The 19,786-nt window shown below is 37.1% G+C and overlaps 1 protein-coding gene across 1 annotated transcript in view; it reads right to left on the reverse strand.

Moving 5' to 3' along the window:
* Positions 1-1,930: 1,930 nt before the first annotated feature.
* Positions 1,931-19,786, reverse strand: part of FAM81B (family with sequence similarity 81 member B) — a 55,521-nt gene continuing 37,665 nt past the window's right edge. The window contains exons 9-12 of the mRNA XM_032403549.1: positions 13,450-13,556; positions 5,575-5,710; positions 3,803-3,998; positions 1,931-2,084 (exon numbers count right to left, since the gene is read on the reverse strand). Coding sequence (XP_032259440.1) covers positions 1,951-2,084; positions 3,803-3,998; positions 5,575-5,710; positions 13,450-13,556 — 573 coding nt within the window. The 3' untranslated portion in view covers positions 1,931-1,950. The remainder of the gene's footprint in view (positions 2,085-3,802; positions 3,999-5,574; positions 5,711-13,449; positions 13,557-19,786) is intronic.

Here is a 19,786-nt window from a genome sequence, read left to right on the forward strand (position 1 = left end):
TATTCTGTGTAATATAAATTTTGAATTTTTTTGTAATATAAATTTCGAATAGTAAAATTCCAGGGTCAAAGAATAAATACATTTTAAAATATTAATAGATGTTTCCAAATTGCTCTCTTACTCGTTGTACCAATTTATAGGCTCACCAGTAATATAGGAATGCACATTTCTCAACAGCCTCGTCGAGTACTTTAATTTTTGGTGATCTGCAAATAGTACCTAAGGGTTCCTTTAATTTGTATTTAATAGGTTGAATGTCTTTTCATATCTTCATTTCTTATTGTATTCTTCCATGACTTGCCTGTTCATTATTATTATTTTCTTATCCACTTATAAGAGTTTAGGATTACTTGAGATATTAGCCTTTTGTCTTAGCGTGACACTTGATTGCAAAGAATATATGCTATTGCATTTTAAACTCTTAAATTCTGCTATGAAAATCCTTTGCAGGCGCCTGGGTGGCTCAGTCAGTTAAGTGACTGCCTTCAGCTCAGGTCATGATCCTGAAGTCCCGCATCAGGCTCCCTGCTCAGCAGGGAGTCTGCTTCTCCCTCTGAGCCTCCCCCCTCTCGTGCTCTCTCTCTCACTCTCTCTCTCTCAAATAAATGAATAAAATCTTTAAAAATGTCCTTTACAATATAGTCAAAGATGCTGTATGTAAATTAATAAAAAGAAATGGAGAGGTTTCATATAACTAAAAAATTAGGTGGACAATGGTCAAAAATTTATTTGGAAGGTAAGTTTGTACTTTCTTAGGGGAGAAGTTGTCACTTCTTCCTAAACCAAGGGAAGAGACTAAGTCTGAAACAACGGTCCTCTTGCCAGGTTACCAAAAGCTCTGTGATTAGAAATTAGTCTTTGGGGTGCCTGGGTGGCTCAGTCGTTAAGCATCTGCCTTCAGCTCAGGTCATGATCCCAGGGTCCTGGGATCGAGCCCCACATCGGGCTCCCTACTCCGCGGGAAGCCTGCTTCTCCCTCTCCCACTGCCCCCGTTTGTGTTCCTGCTCTCGCTATCTCTCTCTCTGTCAAATAAATAAATAAAATCTTAAAAAAAAAAAAAAGAAATTAGTCTTTGTTCTAGCAGATAGTGTATGACATGAATAGCTTATTTTTATTTTTAATGACTTTACTACCCAATACCAGGCTCTACACCTAACATTTATATCTAGAAAAGTTAGAAATATTTTAATTTTATAGAAAACTAATTTGAATTTGGCCCCTAGATCGAATTATGTTGGATGTTTTTCATAGAAACTGGTGTATTCTCTTATTTGGCATGGTTGGCTCTGACTTGCTCATAGCTCTGATACATACTGAGTACAATGAATCAGTAATTTTATATGCATGGGTTAGACTTGCTATAAATACTGGGATTGTTAGAAGATAAAAATCTCTGGATCAGAAGTTGCAGGTTGGCAGCCTGCTAGTTGTATCTGCCCTACAGATAGAGTAAATATTTTGAACTAGTTGCTAATGCTTATAAATGGTCTCATATAAAACCTGATTTCTAGTTTCTCTTGAAAAATAAAATTTGGGCACTAATGGATTACATACATATTGATAATGAACTAGAACTGCAGGCTGGCTAGTCTTTTTATAGACAGGGTAAGTGGTCTTCAGTTTGCCGCAGTTCCTGCCCTTCTTTTATGTTTACACCAGGCCCCTTCACTCATTGATGGACATTTTGTAGACGGCTCTTTATTTGTAGGCAAATAAAAATACAAAAAGTCATGTCTCTAAAAAATTCCTTAACTTTTTCAATAATAAATTAATGAAGACATCATAAATTTCTTTGCTTTATTGGATTTTCTGGTACATTCATCTCCTTAAAAAGGTGGTAAGAAATGCAGAGATATAAGAAGCAGTAAACACCCCAGAGATATTAACTTCTTTCCAACTCTTACCAACAAACCACTGTATTGGCTGGTGAAAAAGATGACTGAAACGTTTTATACCTCCTGGAGTTCCACTATCTTACGCTGTAATTTCTTTAGGTCTTTCTGTACTTTATATTTCTCTAAATCCATCTTTGTTTTCTGTATTTGTTGGAGGGAGCTGAGAGAGTCGTGAATTGATTTAAATCCTGGAAGAGGATAAGAGAATAGGTACACTTAATGCATTGGAACTTTTTTTAAAAAACAAAAGTTGCTAATCAGCAGTTCTGCCATAATTGGTCATTTAATTAAAAGCATATTAAATTCCATTAAGACCAGTCTAAAAATGTACAATAATCCATTTCTTATATGTCATGAAGATGCATTATCAGTAGTGTTTCAGCTTGTGTCTGGCTTCATTGTGAAAATTTAATTCAGTTCCTCTCCTCCTTGCCCAAATATATTGCATAACAAAATAGTTCTATATTTCAAGAAAGTAACTTAAAATATTTTCTTCTCTCTGTGTCATTTTGATAAGAAATTTTGATCTTTTTTTTTTCATTCTTGTTACCAAATTAAAGATAACACAGGTAAGATTTTAAAACTTCTCAGAAAGTAACCTGTTGAGGGACCTAAGGAGTGGCCACCAGCTGTTCCCCTGTTTTGTCTCTCTCTTATGCAAATCTAGTCTCAATCATGACTCAAGCTACCTACCAGACCTCCCAGACCTCCCAGACCTCCCAGGCCTCAAGCTTCTTAGGGTACAGCCCATTTCTTATTTATTGGGCCTTTCACATAGTCATTTCTCAACATACTTTTGTTAAAGGCGTAAAGGAGCACACCATTAATTTGGAATTCCCCTTTGCTAGAACTCCAGGTTAGTTAAATGAAGAAACAGAGATTGCAAATTCCTCTTTAGCTCATCCTGGGGATATACTAATGGAATTAATATAATTAAACCTCTGGTGCTAAGGTAGAAAATAGGGCCCTAAAAGAAGGGTCACTTAAGTTTGAGATATGATTCCTGGCCAGATAATTCATTATATTGATTTGGCAGTGGGAGATGGGGGGAGGGGGGTAAGGGCGGTGTGGGTCAGATTTCCAGGCAGCAAATTTTACTTATATGCTAGGACCATCTGGCAGAATGAGACCTTAATATCTTCCCGAGACACCTTCAAGGTATCTCTGTACAGGACCAAAATTTGGGAGAATTTGCATGAATTTTTTGATAACTAGAAGACAGAAAATGAGACGGATCTTTCTTTAATAAAGGAACCTCTGGTTCCTGGTAATTCCGTCAGGATTGTGAGTCAAGGCAGATGGTTGCTCCACAGCACCTATCCCATGTCCTTCCCTTTGACAAATTAGATGAGCCTTTCAAATTAATCCTCTTTGATGTTAGCTCAGCTTGACACTGCTGCCATTAGCTTCCTTAAGAAGAAAAGCAGTCATTATACTGGACTCTGTTAATTCATCTCTCTTTGTCACTTCTAAAGGTCAGGTCTCCAGTCTGACATCTGTCCAGGTTCATTACCTGCAATTCAATGAGGGACATTTGATTTCAGGTCCTAATTTCATGATCTACCACAAGTAAGGTCTTGATCTCAAAGACTTTGCAAGTCTAACAATTCTATGATTCTATGATCTTAGTAAAAAAAACAAAAAACAAAACAAAAAATAAAAACAACAACTCAGAGCCTTGGCAAGCTTGTGACACTGCCAAGTCCGAATGAAGGAAGAGAACTTGTTTACCTTGTAACCTTCCAATAGTATAGTGACATTCTATGGGATATTTAGAAAAGTCAGATTAAATACAGAAGGATATCGATAATGACAAGATTGATCCATGGCCATGAGCTCAAAGTAGACAACACTGAGGGATTGGATAAGCAAGGGCTAGTGTTCTTAATCAAAGGTGTCTGCTCACCTGATTGATATTCACTCTGCATTTTCTCTAATTCACCCCAGATGTGCTTTTCCAGTTGGTTCATCTTTTTGGACAGTTTATTTTCTATATGCTTTACTTTGCTTAGTTCTGCTTCCTGTTTCTCTGTGTTAATGAGATTCTCTAATTTGCTTGAAAGCTTCAGTAATTTTTCTTCCATTTTATTTTCAGACTTTTCCTATAAAAGATATCATGTGATAAAACTGCAGAAAAGAAAACTTACATGGATTTGTATTAGAGAGTTAGCTTAGAGAATGTTTTTAGCAAGTTCACTTTTCCATGTTAAACATGAAAAATCTCACCAAGTTCCTTTGTATCTAAAACTGTGTTCACAAGTGTGAGTTCATCCCTTTGTTTGGCTTTGTTTGTAGTTTCTAGAATTCTGCATGTGATGGGAGAAAGAAAAGAAAGGGCTGTGGTCTTGCTGAAATGCCCTAAGGATTTGGAATTATAGTCTAATGTTTAAAGAGGTGTGGCCAAGGAAGGCATTTTAGAAACTGCTTGACCTAGCGTCCTTGGACACGCTCCTGTTAGGTGTCCATATTCCCTCAAGCTTCCTATCTCCATATGGACGGAGTTCAGCTAGAATAGTGATTCTTGACCCCTGTTGTTTATTCCTATCACCTGGACCATCACACCACCCCCTGAAACTCTGATTTAATTGGTCCACAGTGGAGCTCAGGAATTTATCTAATTTAAAAACTCTCCAAGTGATTCTAATTGCAGTGAGGTGGGGACTCATGGGCAGCCCAATGTTCATTAGCTGCTCTGCTCCTTCTCGCCCCCCACAGGGAATTTGCAAGCAGGAGTTGGGGGAGACTGATTTAGCCCTTCGGTTCTCCTGTCTTTGGCCCTGCCTGCCTGAGGGAGGTGGACTCCAGCCTCTCTCTTACTTGTGGTGGGAAGCTTCTGCCTGCAGGTGACCCTGTGGTCACCTAGTGCTGCCTAGAACTGGTGGATGAGTCTAACTCCAGGAGAACTAGCAGGCCCTCTTGGCTGCACATCAGACCACACAGACTTCAATAGCCTTATCAGTGATAAAGCTGTCATGGTTATCTCCATCTCTTGGATTCCCGTCTCTGTCAGCTGCCTAAAGCCCCTCTACTGAAGTTCCAGAAACATCTTATTTGAATCATCAGCAAGGCTGGCAGTCCCCGGTGACACAGATGGCCCTGTGCTGCTGTCCTGTGGGGGCTAGCAGCTGGCTGGCTGAGCTGCCTGGAGTGGAAGGGAACTTGCCATGAACAGATTTCCCCTCCATCCTGGTAGTCTTGCCTCAAAGCTGGGGGTTCTCTACAAGTTTGGATCTGGAAAAGGAGTTTTGAAAACCTTTGGTCTACTAATGGATCTTCTGAGAGGTAAACCGACTTGTCTATGGCAGAAGCTTTTCAGCTTTATTGTGTCCAAGCATCACCCAGGGAGCTTGCCTGGAAGCACGGATCCCCAGAGGAGGACTCAGGGGGTCTGATGCCGCTCTGGGTTGGGACCAGGAATCCGTATTTTTTTAAAAAAACCAACACCTCTCTTTAGGTTATTCTGTCATAGGTAGAGCACACTCAGAGGTACGGGATCATGGAGTTGGAGAGTAGCACACAGGACCAAGAGGCAGGCCCCTCGATTCCTACCTGGGTGCAGGAAAGGTAAGTGAATGTGACTGTGAATGTCACAATGAAACTTTCAAAACCTTGACTCACTGCTAATATCCGGACAATGACCATGCAGCCGTTTACTTCATGAATAACAGAACTCCTTACCAGTTTCTCCTGTAGGAGCTTCAGACATTGATTTATATGGCCAAGGTGGTCTTTTTCATAGGTGATGAATCGGCTTTCTGTCCATTTTTGATGGTTCTCAACTTCCTCATATAGATTATTTGAAAGTGAATTAAATCTGAGGGGGGAAAATGTTTCTACTTTAATAGGTAAATTTAAACACAAAACCAGAATTTAATACTGAGAAGCGCTGCAGTTTTTTTTTTCAGATGATAAGGCTCAAGATATCTAGCAAGTACTTATGGTTTGATGTGGGAGGTGGGGGGTAAGGGGGCACATTCTGGGTCCCTGCCCTCAGCTTGCATTCAACCCAGCTGCTGACAACACCCCTCCTTATACCTTAAAATACACATATACACAGTGACAGACACATAGACACACAGAAACACAGGCGTCCTCCATGCAGATTTCCTCTTAGGGCCTAGGGTGCATTGTGTATGTGGAAGGAACACTGCGCTAAGTCACTTGGGATGGGGCTCTCCCTCTGTGGTAGGGGTCAGCAAACTGTTTCTATAAAGGGTCAGGTAGTAAATATTTAAGGCATTGTGGGCCATATGGTCTCCGTGGCAACCTCTCTGTTCTAGAACGACTCAGTGCTGCCATTGCAGTGGGAAAGCAACCACATAGGATACAAATAAGCATGGCTGATTTATAAGCAAATAAAGAACATGGTTGTGGTCTAATCTAAACTTTATGCTGAAATTTAAATAGCATATAATCACATGTCATAAAATATATATTTTTGTTAAAATTAGTAGGAAGTGTGCAAGTCATTCTTAGTAGTGGGGAGGTTTGGCTAAGGGTGGTAGTTTGGGGAATCCCTGTTCTACATGGGTCACTTCCCGGCTGGGGGAGGATCTGGGCCAGAGAAAAGTCACAGAGAGGGAGTGGGGAAGGGAGCTGGAAGAGAGCCCGAGAGGACTTTGGGAAAGCAGAGTGTCCATGGGAGACCATCCTCGGTTGTCTTTTCTGTCTCAGGTGAAACTTCAATAAAGGCTCCGTCGCTTCCTGTGGGTCTCTGTGGATTCTTGGAGGGGTGGGGTGCAGGGAGGGCTTGAAGAGGTACTGAGCGAAATCAGTTGTAATAGGCTAAGGTGCTGGAAGCGACTGCTGACAGCAAAATGATGCACCATAGGAATATTAAATAACGGAATGAAGGGTTTTTAAAAATGGAAGTGGGTGTTATTACAGAGAGTAAAGGATTGGAATCATATATCATCAATTTGAAAAGTCACTGTCGAGTGGCTGAGGGTGTGAGTAGAAAGGAGAATCCACAGCTGGCATGACTGAGAACTCCGGGTCTGAGAAGGGGTGGGATGAGGGTGGGGGCTGGCGAGGGGTCTCTGTATGTTTTCTGCATGCGATTTGCTTGTAGTAAGATGTCGATTTCAAATTGCCTTTTAGAATAGGCAGTGTATTAGATAGGCAGGCGCAATGCATGTTGTTTGCTTTTGAAAATATTCAGACTACCTTACGAGTGGGTGGCTTGAAATAATCATTGCTGTAATGTTTTCAGGACAAATTATATGCAGATAATTGAGTTTGTGATATCACTGGACACTGCTTAAGACATGCTGGACATATATTGCATGTGTATGCTTCTTTAGCTTCCCCGAAAAAGTGTTCGAGCTAATATTTGGAAAAGACTGGTTATAAGAGGCCATTTTCATTTTTATTTAGACCAGTGGGCATCTAACAATGTACAGAGACCTTTTTGGTTGTCACAACTTGGAGATGCTACTGACATGTAGTGGGTAGAGGCCAGAAATACTGCTAAACATCCTACAGTGCACAGGACAGCCTCATAGTAAAGAATTATCCAGCCAAAATGCCAATGTGCCCACGTTGAGAAACCAGCACTTAGATGATGAAATCAAGGAATGGGAATCTTCATCTCCGTGAATTATCACATTTTTTGATCGGAGAGAGAGATTTTTCACATAGAATGCATACCTTGATTCGGGTGAGGACTTCAACAATGAAGAAGATACCTTTGGCCACTCTTCGTGTTCTTAATCCCATCACGGTTTCCAAACACCTAAGCTACTGGCTAACAGCGGAAGGGTCTCAGACAAATATGTTCCCAGCTGATACATGGACAACCTCGTTTCAGCCAACTGTTTCCTATGTCTGGAACACTCCTCCTTAGAACACACAATGGCTCCTGCCCTCATTTCATTCAGATTTCTATTCAAGTACCACTTACCACCTTAACAAAGGACTTTTTTTAAACCACACTTAAAACAACAAAAGGTTTCATTTTCCCCGTCAGACTCTCCCTATTCCTTTATTTTTCTCCAAAATGCTTATCGCCATGTGATATGTTGTCTGCTTCACTAGAACGTAAGCTCCACGAAAGCATTTTTCTTTGTTCATGGTGGTGAACAATGGCTGGAATATAGGAAGTGCTCAATGAATAGGTGAATAAATGGATAAATGATTCATTCTTTCTCATTCAGTACCTTTTATTAAGGCTGTTCACAAATAACAAATCATATACTTGCCGAGATATTTAGAGATCTGATCTTCAGTTTTCATGTTCCCTTTCCTATCTCTGGTGGAAATACTAGTTAATAGTGATGGTTAGGAGAGACAGTAAATCCCCAGATAATCAAGAGGTAGCTTTGCAGTTGGGAATCCAGCCTTCACTGTTCACCTTTACTGTGTATATAAATGAGAGCATTTACTCTCATTACTGATACAGTATTAACATCCCTCTGAACACCAGGGAACTGTTAAATGTGTCCAAGTAATATCTTTAGAAGCACATATCAGTAATTAGAATTCTGAAATTAAAGTCATAAAGAATGACTTACTACTTATGATCATTTTACTCCAAGGTTTTGCCTGCAGTTGGAGACATACTTTCCTGGTAACCATCAAAAGTCAGACTCTGGGTAGTTTATGAAAATATGAAAGCATTTTTTAAAAAGCATTCTTCTTAAAAGATAGAAAGGATAAGCTATAATAAAGGTTTGCATAAATCTCTTTCTTTCCTTAGACTTTCCCCTAATATAATGGACATGATTTTCCATGAAAGAATTACATTTCTCTGAATTACAGAATTTACAGTTAAAATCTCAACAGGATGAATTTATCTTGGATGACATTCACATTTCAGTTCCCAGATCCTCTATCCCAATAGTTATGGTAGTATTTCTATCAGATGTAGGTAGATATAGATAGGAAGATAGGTAAGAAGGGAGGGAAGTAGGTAGATGAATGGATGGATAGAGAGCTTTTTCTTTTTTTTTTTCCTTTTTCAAAAAACACAAAAGTCAGACTTTTAAATTATGGCCAGAGACCTTACTAGGATAATATGAGATACAGTTTTTATAAAAGTTTTATATTGGTGGAATCAAGTTAATATACATACCAAGGGCAATAATAAGGGAGAAAGTTACAAAAGGGTAAAATAAAATTTAGCGGGGATCTATAGACCTAGCAGATAGCTGTGGTGAATATAAATGGTGAAGGAGACTGTGGGGCTTGCAGCTGTCATCCTAGTGATCACTGTGGTTATGGTAGACATAGAATGAGGACACAGCCCCATTCTGGGCCTTTTATTTATTTTTTAACTGGTTCACTTATGTCTCAAACTCACTGTCTTGCATTCAATAAGTGAACTTTTCTGGAAGACATGAAAAGTTTAAATTCTTGGACACTCTTAACCATTAACAGGCTCTCAAGAATTCAGATAGTGGCTTTAACAAAGTCAGTCTTTGGAGATTGAATCTAAGATTTTAAGTTTCATGTTTAGAAGAAAGAAATTAATTCCAAGAAACATTATTTCCTACTAAATTTGTACCTATATCCTTAAACTAATTTCTTCTTTAGGTCCTGTGATTTCTAATTAGTGACACTAATAAAGAGCAACTCCAGCTCCATGCTGATAGGAAAACTTTTATCATTCCATATTGTACTTGAGCTTAAATCCCAATACCTTCATAGCCTCATAACTTCATAGTTTCAAGCAGATGTGATCTTTCCATTCCCTAAATTTCTGTAGCACAGTTAGTTTACTAATGGTTGGAATTGTGAGATAGATGTGTCATAGATGGGTAAAACAACCTGAGATTTGGAGTCAGACACTTTCTAAGTATGTGACTTTGGGCAAATTATTTAATTTCCATGATTGTGTTTCCCCATCACCAAAATGGGGATAAGAGCTGGATGCACCTGAATATCTTGGTCACTTTGTGATTGGTAGATATTGATAAATAACAATTAGTATATTTATTATTTCCTCCTACTGATATCTCTCTTTTAACATTGTCTTAACTTTTACTTTACCTGTGTTTAGCTTTTAACTTATTTATGGATTTTCCCCCCAACTATATGTGGCTGTGATTTTGTCTTTGAATATTCCAAAACACAACTTACATATTATTGGTTCTCAAATATTCACTCATTCATTCATTCATTGGCTTCTATTTGTGTCTGAATGTGCTGTGTGCTGAGAATACAGAGGTGGATGAGACATATCCTTGACTTGAATAGTTTGTAATTTAATACTGTGGTAGCATTTTCAAAGCTGTGTGGGGAGATTTGAGTCTATGCATTTGCTCCGTTGATCGAATCATTTTTCTTTTCTTACAAATCACTGTCAATTAAACATTGTCAGCAGCAAGAACTATCTAGGGAGTGAATGGTTGGTACTTCTCCTGCCAAACCCTTACTAAAAGATAGCTGTATTTTGAAAAACAAACTGAGGGTTCTAGAGGGGAGGGGGTTGGGAGGATGGGTTAGCCTGGTGATGGGTATTGAGGAGGGCACGTTCTGCATGGAGCACTGGGTGTTATGCACAAACAATGAATCATGGAACACTATATCCAAAACTAATGATGTAATGTATGGGGATTAACATAACAATAAAAAAAATTAAAAAAAAAAAAAAGATAGCTGTATTTTATGATGATTAAGCCTCTCACTCTATAAGCACTAAGTTGTTGACTTAGGACCTGACTTAGCTGAACATCTAAGACCCTTCTAGAAAAAGAAAGCTCGATGCGGGGGTTCAGATGAAAGAGCCAGCGTGTCTCCTTTGTCATTTCTAGTGATCAGTGCCAGAGGCCCAGGAAATCACTAAAAAACCATAAACAGCATTGGGGCTTTTATGTTATCTATATAAGATATATGTTTAATTGACCATTAAACTTGAAAATTGTTAAAGTTTCTAAATGGTAAAATTGTTCAATTAAACATACATTTGATTGTCCTTAAAATGCTTTTAATCCCTTTATTCAGAGACAGTTGTTTCTTAAAAAATAAAAAAAAAAAACAAATACTCTACCTCATTCATTTTAATTTGAGATATGCTCTGAATGGAAAAGAAAAAAAAGAAAGCCTTACCCACTTACTTTCTCTTTGAGGAAAATATATTTGCAATACATATCTCAGTCAAAGGGTTAATATCCCTAACTTGAAGGAATCCCTCAAATGATAAGAATGGGCAATTCACAGAAAAGGAAATTCAAATGATGAAGGGAATGCAAATGAAAATAAGAGATGCAATCTTCATCCTTTAATTGGCAAATATTAAAAAAAAATCAAGTATTGGTAAGAATGTACAGAAAGGTCTCCTCATATTGCTGGTGGAAGTGTGAATTGCTACATTAAAAAAAAAATTTATAAAAATTAATAAACTCTTTGACCTAAGAATCTTGCCTGTAGAAATAAAAACATCTACATTTAAGAGTATTTAAGGATATATACACGCAATATTTTTTTGGTTTGTTTGTGGTAGCTGGAAACTGGAAGAATCTATTCATCAATATGATAAATGGTTGAATTAATTATAGCATATCTGTAAGTTTAAATATTATGCAACTATTAAAAATGTTAGAATAATATTCACTGATCTAGAGAGATAACTAAGATGTACTGTAAAAAAGCAAATTATTGAGTAATGTGAATAGGATGTATTTTTAAAAGCCATGCTCTATACATATGTGATATATATAATATATATAAACATCCTTTTTCTGTTAGATATTTATATTAACAGGGAGGAAAGTAAGGCAGGACACATCCTTGGTGTTAGCATTGGTTGTATTAGGAAGCTGAGATGAAGACCTTTTTTTCCATCTTTGTTTTATTTTGTTACTTTTTAATTTAAAAAAAAATGTTGAAGAAGATTTAAATAAAAAAGTCAATTGTGTATTTCAATGAATTATTAGAGCTTATAGGTATTTGCCTGTGGAAATTTTTGGTTTATAAATTCAGCATTACCTACTGTAATACTAATGAAATTTTAAGACTTTTTTATTTCAAGTGAGAAAAAGATTCAAGTTTATATTATTACAAAAGTGTCCAGATTCATTTTTAACTATTTAGATGACTTATCTATAAGCCAATTTTTTTACAGGACTGAAGATGGAAAAAGCACGCCACACCATCAATAAGGCAGTTAACCCTAGTTCTCAAACCTTTCCTTTTTCTTGATTTGCTGTTTGGTAATACACTTCATTCCTTTAAGCCAGTATTCCATTCCAGATTATAAATCCCCTTTCTCTCCAAGTAAAATCAGTTCTTACAGTGTACTTCTAGAAACAGTTTACTTTTCTCCTTCTCCTTTGGACACTTTATTTAATTTTATTTAATTCTAAGCTAAAGGGATTAGATCAAGCACCACACAGATATTTACTGAGCATCTTCAGTGTGCTGGAATTTAAGCACCTAGACATGCTTTTTTAGAGTGGGTATTTTCTCTTTACTCAAGACATTTACTTCTTTGAGGGGTGACTACAGTTTTTCATCAATTTCGATGTCACACCTATTTCCCAATTAAACATCTCTGAAATCGAGAGGTGTCTTGAAAATGATGGTATGCTATGGTTTAATTGTTAGCATCATGTTTTAGAGGTAAAAAAAATCATGATAATGGTATGTCTTATAATCAGTGACACTTAGATTTAATGAAGTGTACTGTAAAGATGGGGTAAAGGGAGCAAGAAGATTATATTCAGCTTACTGGATTTGACCAAGTCGTTAAACCCAGGTGATGTGGAATAGAGAGGAAAAAGAACAAGGTGAAAAGGGGCAGTAAGGTGGTATCGTCCAAGTGACTAGAATTTTCCTCTGCCTGCACCAGGACTCCAGGAAATGGTGGTCACTTAAGAAAGGAGGATTTGGGAATAAGGAGGCCAGTAATTGGAATGTTTGTGGAGTGTTGTCTCCTTTACTCTTCTCTATTGCATAGGGGGAAACTCAGTGAAGATGGGACAGAGGCCAGTCTTTAAAAAGGGAGACTGTAAAGGAGCAAGTAGAGAATCTTAGAAGAAATTTGAAAAGCAAAGCTTGTAAATCAAAGTTATTTTAAAAATTATTGGATGGTCTTGTGGAATCGATGTATATTCAGGGAAGTGCATTACATTGAAGCATTTTAATATATAATTGATGATAAGTTAAAATTACTCTGTAGAAAAGGTCAGGCTATATACATCAGTTCAGTTGCAATATGCAAAGAGAATGACAAAATTAATATTCATATTTCCTTTTGTTAACTTTTTATTTAAATTCCAGTTAGTTAACATACAGTGTAATATTAGTTTCAGGTGTACGACACAGTGAATCCACTCTTCCATACAACACCTGGTGCTCACCCAGTGCCCCCCTTGATCCCCATCACCTGTTTCACCCATCCCCCCCACCCACCTCCCCTCATATTTCATTTCCTTTATTATGAATATTGTATGCATTGCTTCAGTGTAGAGTATTCTCTCCATCGGTTTGTTGCTTTACGTCTTGGCCAGTTTCAAATTCCTGGGATGGGTTTTCATGTAATGCCAATACTTTCATTAGGCAAAACCTTTTCAAATGTACTTAACAGAATTAAAAAATCTTCCATTCACTTACTTGAACTCCAAAAGGTTTATTTCATGGCGATAATCTCCCTGGACCATCTTTAAATTTGAGGTTTGCTCAGAACTGGAAGCCTCAATCTTTCCTAAGAGCTGCATTACCTAATGAAAGTACAAAAGGGAGCTTTTGTGTGTGTGTGAACAAAATCACTAGCACTTACAGTAATTATACTTTATTCCTAAACGAGCCAAGAAACAGACTTGAGCCTAAAGCATATTTGCATTTGAAAATGATTTTTTCTAAAGGAATGATTCAATAGTTACAGAAAAATCTTCAGGGAAAGATTTATAGGCAAGTGTTCCATTCTGCTAGCTATAATATTCCTTTTGATAATAGGCTACCTAATGATATAACAAAAACATAGAATTGATATTAGTTTACCAATTTGTTAATTTTAATTATTTCTTTACTTTTTCCCCAATTAAAATGAAAGTCACTAGATATCCTCTATCACCATTATAGCCTTAGTGCACATTAGGTGGCCAATGGTAAATACTCACCAAATACTTATTGAATAAACGTTTAAATGCACAATTAATTAGACTCTGAGGAAAATGCATGAGTGGCCTAAAATTAGGCTTCAGGAATTTCCAGGGAGGAGTCCGACTTGAGCACAAGTGAATTCCAAGTGAAATGACTTTAGGGCATATAAAGATAGGAGAAAACAAGTTCCATTTCTGGAAGTTAGGATAAGAGTGCCTTCCACATAGCCAGAAACAGTGAGGAAGTTCCTTCAGGTAAAAGGACTGGATTGGAAAATAGAACAGAATTGCAGCACATAGTCATGACTACACTAATAATCACTGTCCAGGGGAATTAAACTATACAATGGGCTTTGGCCAAACAGAATTCAACTCCTGAGACCGACAGTCACATGGAGGAGAGTGGGCAGTTAACAAAATCTAAGTTCCCAAAGAGATGAATAACAGAAGGGTTTGAATAGATAAATGTTGGGTGGGCATCCAGTAGCTCATGAATGGCTATTTATAGGAGATACGCTTAAAACCAGCTATGTAGAGGAGCTATACTTCAAGGCAGAATTGTTAACCATAAAATAATAGGCAAATATCCCTGGCAAAAGCAAAGGAAAAGAAAGTTGGCAGAACAATATTGTTAGACAAAATGTTATTCGAGGCAAAATATGTTAAATGGGACAGAGGTGGTTATTTTTACAGATGAAGACTAGAATCCCCAGCGAAAAGAGTTTTAAACCTTTATTTACATTATATATTGAACTAAAAAGTAACAGCTGTAGAATTACAAAGATAAACTGAGATGATGTATTAATGATTTTAAATGACTTCTCTTTGACCAATAGAAGTCAAATAAGTGAAATATAAATAAAAATATGGGGAGACATGAAAAATATAGTTTACTTAGTAGATTTGTATACCAAACAATCTAACTTGCGAACAGCAAGAAGCACTCATTCTTTCTCAGTGCCCAGTGAGCATTTGCAACAACTAAGCAGACATGTGACTATAAAGACCTCAAAGTACGGGTGCCTGGGTGGCTCAGTGGGTTAAGCTTCCGACTCTTGATTTCAGCTCAGGTCATGATCTCAGGGTCATGAGATCAAGCCCCGAGGGCTCTCTTTCTCCCTCTGCCCCTGCCCCCCCCCCCAAAAACCAAAAAAATCTATTCCACAAAGCAGGAAAAACACAGATCATGACTTTACACTGCACGAAAACTAGAAATTAATACAAAAACTATAAAGAAAGAAAAACCTAACCATTTGAGTAAAATGACCTCTTTTAATTCTGTTGTTTAATTCCAGTGTTTTACATGGAAATGTGTCTCTCAGATCTCCTACTCAGAGGAACATAACTGGCCAAGGGCCCTGACTGCTGTGTAAAATGCATAACCATGTGTGGATACCATGCTTCCCATTGGCTGCTCCCAGCCAGTGTCTTAATAGTTTTCCTTTGATGAGTGACTTTGGTTCCAAGAACTGGATCAAACTGTTAGAATGGCTGTCTCGGGCCTTCCTTTTCTGTCTTTCACAGGAGTCAGACCTATTTTGTAATCTGATAGCTCTCTCCATCTTTTCTAGGAACCTCCTCATTTTCCTTCAGATTTTTTCCGTCTCAATTAATCTCTTCTTTTTTTTTTTTTTTTTTAAGATTTATTTATTTACTTGAGAGAGAGCGTGCACGCGAGTTGTAGGGGGGGGCAGAAACAGAGAATCTTCAAGCAGGCTCCCCACTGAGTGCAGAGCCCACTATGGGGCTCTATCCCATGACCCATGAGATCATGACCTGAGCGGAAACCAAGAGCCACCCAGGCACCCCCCACCCCAGTTAATCTCTTGCATATCAATTCCTTTATGGAATTTGTTTCTCAAAGGACTAACTCTAGTGTCAAAGAATAACTCAACTCTGCAATTACAATTTACTTAGGAAAGGATAATAACATTATATATCAACAGGACACAGCCACATCTATGATCAGAGGTAAATTTGTGGCATTAAATGTTTCCATAATTATATAAAACAGAATAAAGCTATATAAATGAACCATTCATTTCACAAGGTTAAAAAGAATAACAAACCTGACCAAGGGGAAGCAGAATGAAGAAACTGACAAATTGTGGTAGGTGGAATGGCTCCTTTAATATGTCCATAGCCTAATCCCTGGAACTTGTGAATATGATATGTTAGATGGCCTAAAGGATTTGCAGCTATAATTAGGGTTACAGACCTTGAAATAGGGAGATTATCCTGTTTTATCCAGTTGGGCCCAATTCAATCACATGAGCCTCTAAAAGCAGAGAAATTTCTCCAGCTAGAGTCAGAGAGATTTGAAGCATGGCATGAACTTAGCCTGTTCTAGAGAAAGGCCACATGGAAAACATGAGAAAGAAGGTTGGCAGTTGGGAGAACGTCAGTCTCGAACTGACAGCCAGCAAGAACCTCAGTCACATAATTACAAGAAACTGAATTTGGCCAAAAGTTTAAATGAGTCTGGAAGAGGACTAATTCCCAGAGCCGCCTCAAAAGAACACAGCCCTACTAATATCGTGATTTCTGTCTTGTGAGACCTTAAGTAGGGGATCTGCTCTAGCCTTGACCTGCAAAACTATGAGATAATATATTTATGTTGCTATAAACCACTAAGTGTGTGGTAATTTGTTATGACAATAGAAAACTAATACACAAATATTAAAAATTAATAAGCAAGAAAAAATTATAGGATTGATATGTAAATCCAAGAGTTGTTTTTTTGAAAAGGTAAGAGACAAAGTTTTTCTCAGTCTAAACATAAAGAAAACCCATAGACACTAAAATTAGGAAGAAAAGATAGAGTAGTTATAAGTATGATCCAATTAACGTAGTGAAAATATTCACAAAGCTGAGATTATAGATGAAGTGGAAGCCAAATAATTATAGATTTTAATTTACCTCTCTCAAACCAAGACAGAAGAATAGACCAAAAAAATAAGTACGGATACAAAAGCCCTAATCAATAGGTTTGAGTTTGTTGATCTGAGCAATTTTTTAGATATTGACTGAATTTTTGCCCCCAAAATACAGAATATATTCTTTTTAGAACATATACAAATGTTCAAAATTTTACTTGTACAAAATTTTACTATCCAGCCACCAAATAAAGCCCTCAAGGTATTCCAAAAACTGAAACTAGTATATACAATAAAAATTTCAATTATGAGATAAAACTAAAAATGAATACCAGGATAACAAATAATCCTTAACTCAGGGAAAACAACAACCCCTCTTAAGCTGTTCAGTCAAAGGAAGAATGCAATATACAATTGCAGAATATCTAGGAAACAATAATGAGAACACAGTATCAACCCTAGGGAATACAGGGAAGTAGACGAAAGCTCAGGGAAAATTCAGAGTCAAAGTGCTTATATCAGTAAAACAAAGAAAGACTACAAATATATGTCATTCAAAAAGTTAGAAAATGATCAGCAAAACAAATCATAGGAAAAGGAAAAAGAGAAAGTCAAAAGCTTAAATTGCTGAGAATACATGGAAAACAAAATAGAAGCAGAACTTAAAAATACATAAAAAGACTGGCTCATTGGAGAGAAATCAGTATCGTTAAGACACAACTAACTAATCAAAGGGAAAAAAAGCACAAATAAAATGGCAAGGGGAAAAATATAAAAGCAGAAAGAATTAAAACAATCCTAGAAGTATTTTGCATAATTTTATGGAAATTAATTTCAAAATCTGGATGAAAAATGTACTTTTTTCCAAGACCCTTGAAGAGATGGAGCCTTTAAACAGACCAATTTCGGGCGCCTGGGTGGCTCAGTTGGTTAAGCGACTGCCTTCAGCTCAGGTCATGATCCTGGAGTCCCGGGATCGAGTCCCACATCAGGCTCCCTGCTCGGCGGGAAGTCTGCTTCTCCCTCTGACCCTCCCCCCTCATGCTCTCTCTCTCTCAAATAAATAAATAAAAATCTTTAAAAAAAAAAAAAAATAAACAGACCAATTTCCACAGAAGAAACTGAGCAAAGATATCAAAGGTCTTTCCTTCCCACTAAATGAGTAGGCCCATATGGCTTCAGAGGCAAAACTACCAAATCTTTAAAGAATAGGTCATTGCAATGCCTTTAAACTATTTCAGAGCATAGAAAAAGAAGGGAAACTTCCAAATTATTTGTATGAAGTGAGCAAAACATCGATTCTAAAATCTGAAAAAGTTTGCACAAAAAGACTAGTCTTGTTTATAAACATTGATGAAAACTTCTCAAATAAAATATCAGCAAACAGTATCCAGCATCACAACTTAAAAAAAATCATAATCAAGTGCAATTTATTTTTTAAAACAAGAATTGTTTAATAAGAAATATGTTAATACAAATAATTATGCTAGTATAGTTTAAGAGAAAACTCACATGATTATCTCCACAAATGCTGAAAAGGCATTTGCCAAATTAATAATCATTCTTAATTAAAAACAAAAACTCAGTAAAATAGGAATAGTTGTGCACCAAACATGTTTACTAAGGAAACTTCTCTCACCATGCGGAAAACACTGGGGGCATTTCTGTTAACATCAGAAACAAGAGCAGGATGACTACTAACCCCGTGCTACTATTTAATATCATACTGGAGTTATTAAAACAACTAGAACACAGAGAGAAATTATGTGTGTGAAAATGGGAAAAGATGAGTAAACTTATTATTGAAAAATCATATGATTGTGTGCCTGGAAAACAACAACGGCAAAAAACTGAAAAATTTCTATAATCAAGAGAAGAATTCGCTAAATTAGTAGAATATAAAATTAATATAGCCTTCATTATATACAACTAACAACTAGTCAGAAGATATAATGAAACTTCATTACAATAAACTAAAAAGAAAAAAGATAACAAAATCCCAAAATACACTGAAGATGATGCATACATGAGGAAAATTTGAAACCACTCCTGAATGATATAAAAGCAAACCTGCACAAATAGGAAGCACGCTATGTTCTTGGATAAAACACTCAGCATTAGCACTCTGTCAATTCTAAAGATTTTATGTATTTATTTGAGAGAGAGAGAGAGAGAGAGAGCACAAGCAGGGGGAGCGGCAGGGCTCAATGGATCCTGACCTGAGTCTAAGGCAGACGTTTAACAGACTGAGCCACCCAGGCGCCCCTACTCTGTCAATTCTAAACTTAATTTATACATTTAACATGATTTCAATAAAAATTAAAATTGAGTTTGTTGATTTATTTGCTGGGACTATACAGATTGATTTTAAAATCATATGCAAAAATAAACAATTATCACCAGGAAAAGGGAGAAAAGAAAGCAATGAAAGGGACTTGCTGTACCAGGTATTAAAAGTACTGGGGCACCTGGGTGGCTCTGTTGGGTAAGTGTCCGACTCTTGGTTTCTGTTCAGGTCATGATCAGATGGGTCGTGAGACTGAGCCCTGCATTGGACTCTGTGCTCAGCGGGAAGACTGCTCCAGATTGTCTCCCTCTGCCCTTCCCCCCCACTCACACACACACTCTCTCTCCCCTTCTCTCTCTAAAATGAAGAAATAAATTTAAAAATATTAAAGTACTATAAGGCCTCACTGATTAAAATAATAATTAAAACACCTTATTAAGAAAAACTCCAAATGGATCAAGAATTTAAATATAAATAATAAAGCCATGAAAGTGCTAGAAGAAAATATGAATAATTCAGGCCTTTGTATGGGGAATTTCTTTCTAAGTGTGACTTAAAAGAAGCCACAAAAGAAAAAACTGATAAATTTAGCTACAAATAGAGCACATAAGCATGCCAAGAGTCAAAAGATGACAACCTGGGAAAATGTATTTGCAGATCATATCATAGAGAAGGGCTCATCTCTC

The sequence above is a fragment of the Phoca vitulina genome, unplaced genomic scaffold, assembly GCF_004348235.1.
Source record: "Phoca vitulina isolate PV1807 unplaced genomic scaffold, GSC_HSeal_1.0 scaffold6, whole genome shotgun sequence".
NCBI lineage: Eukaryota > Metazoa > Chordata > Mammalia > Carnivora > Phocidae > Phoca > Phoca vitulina.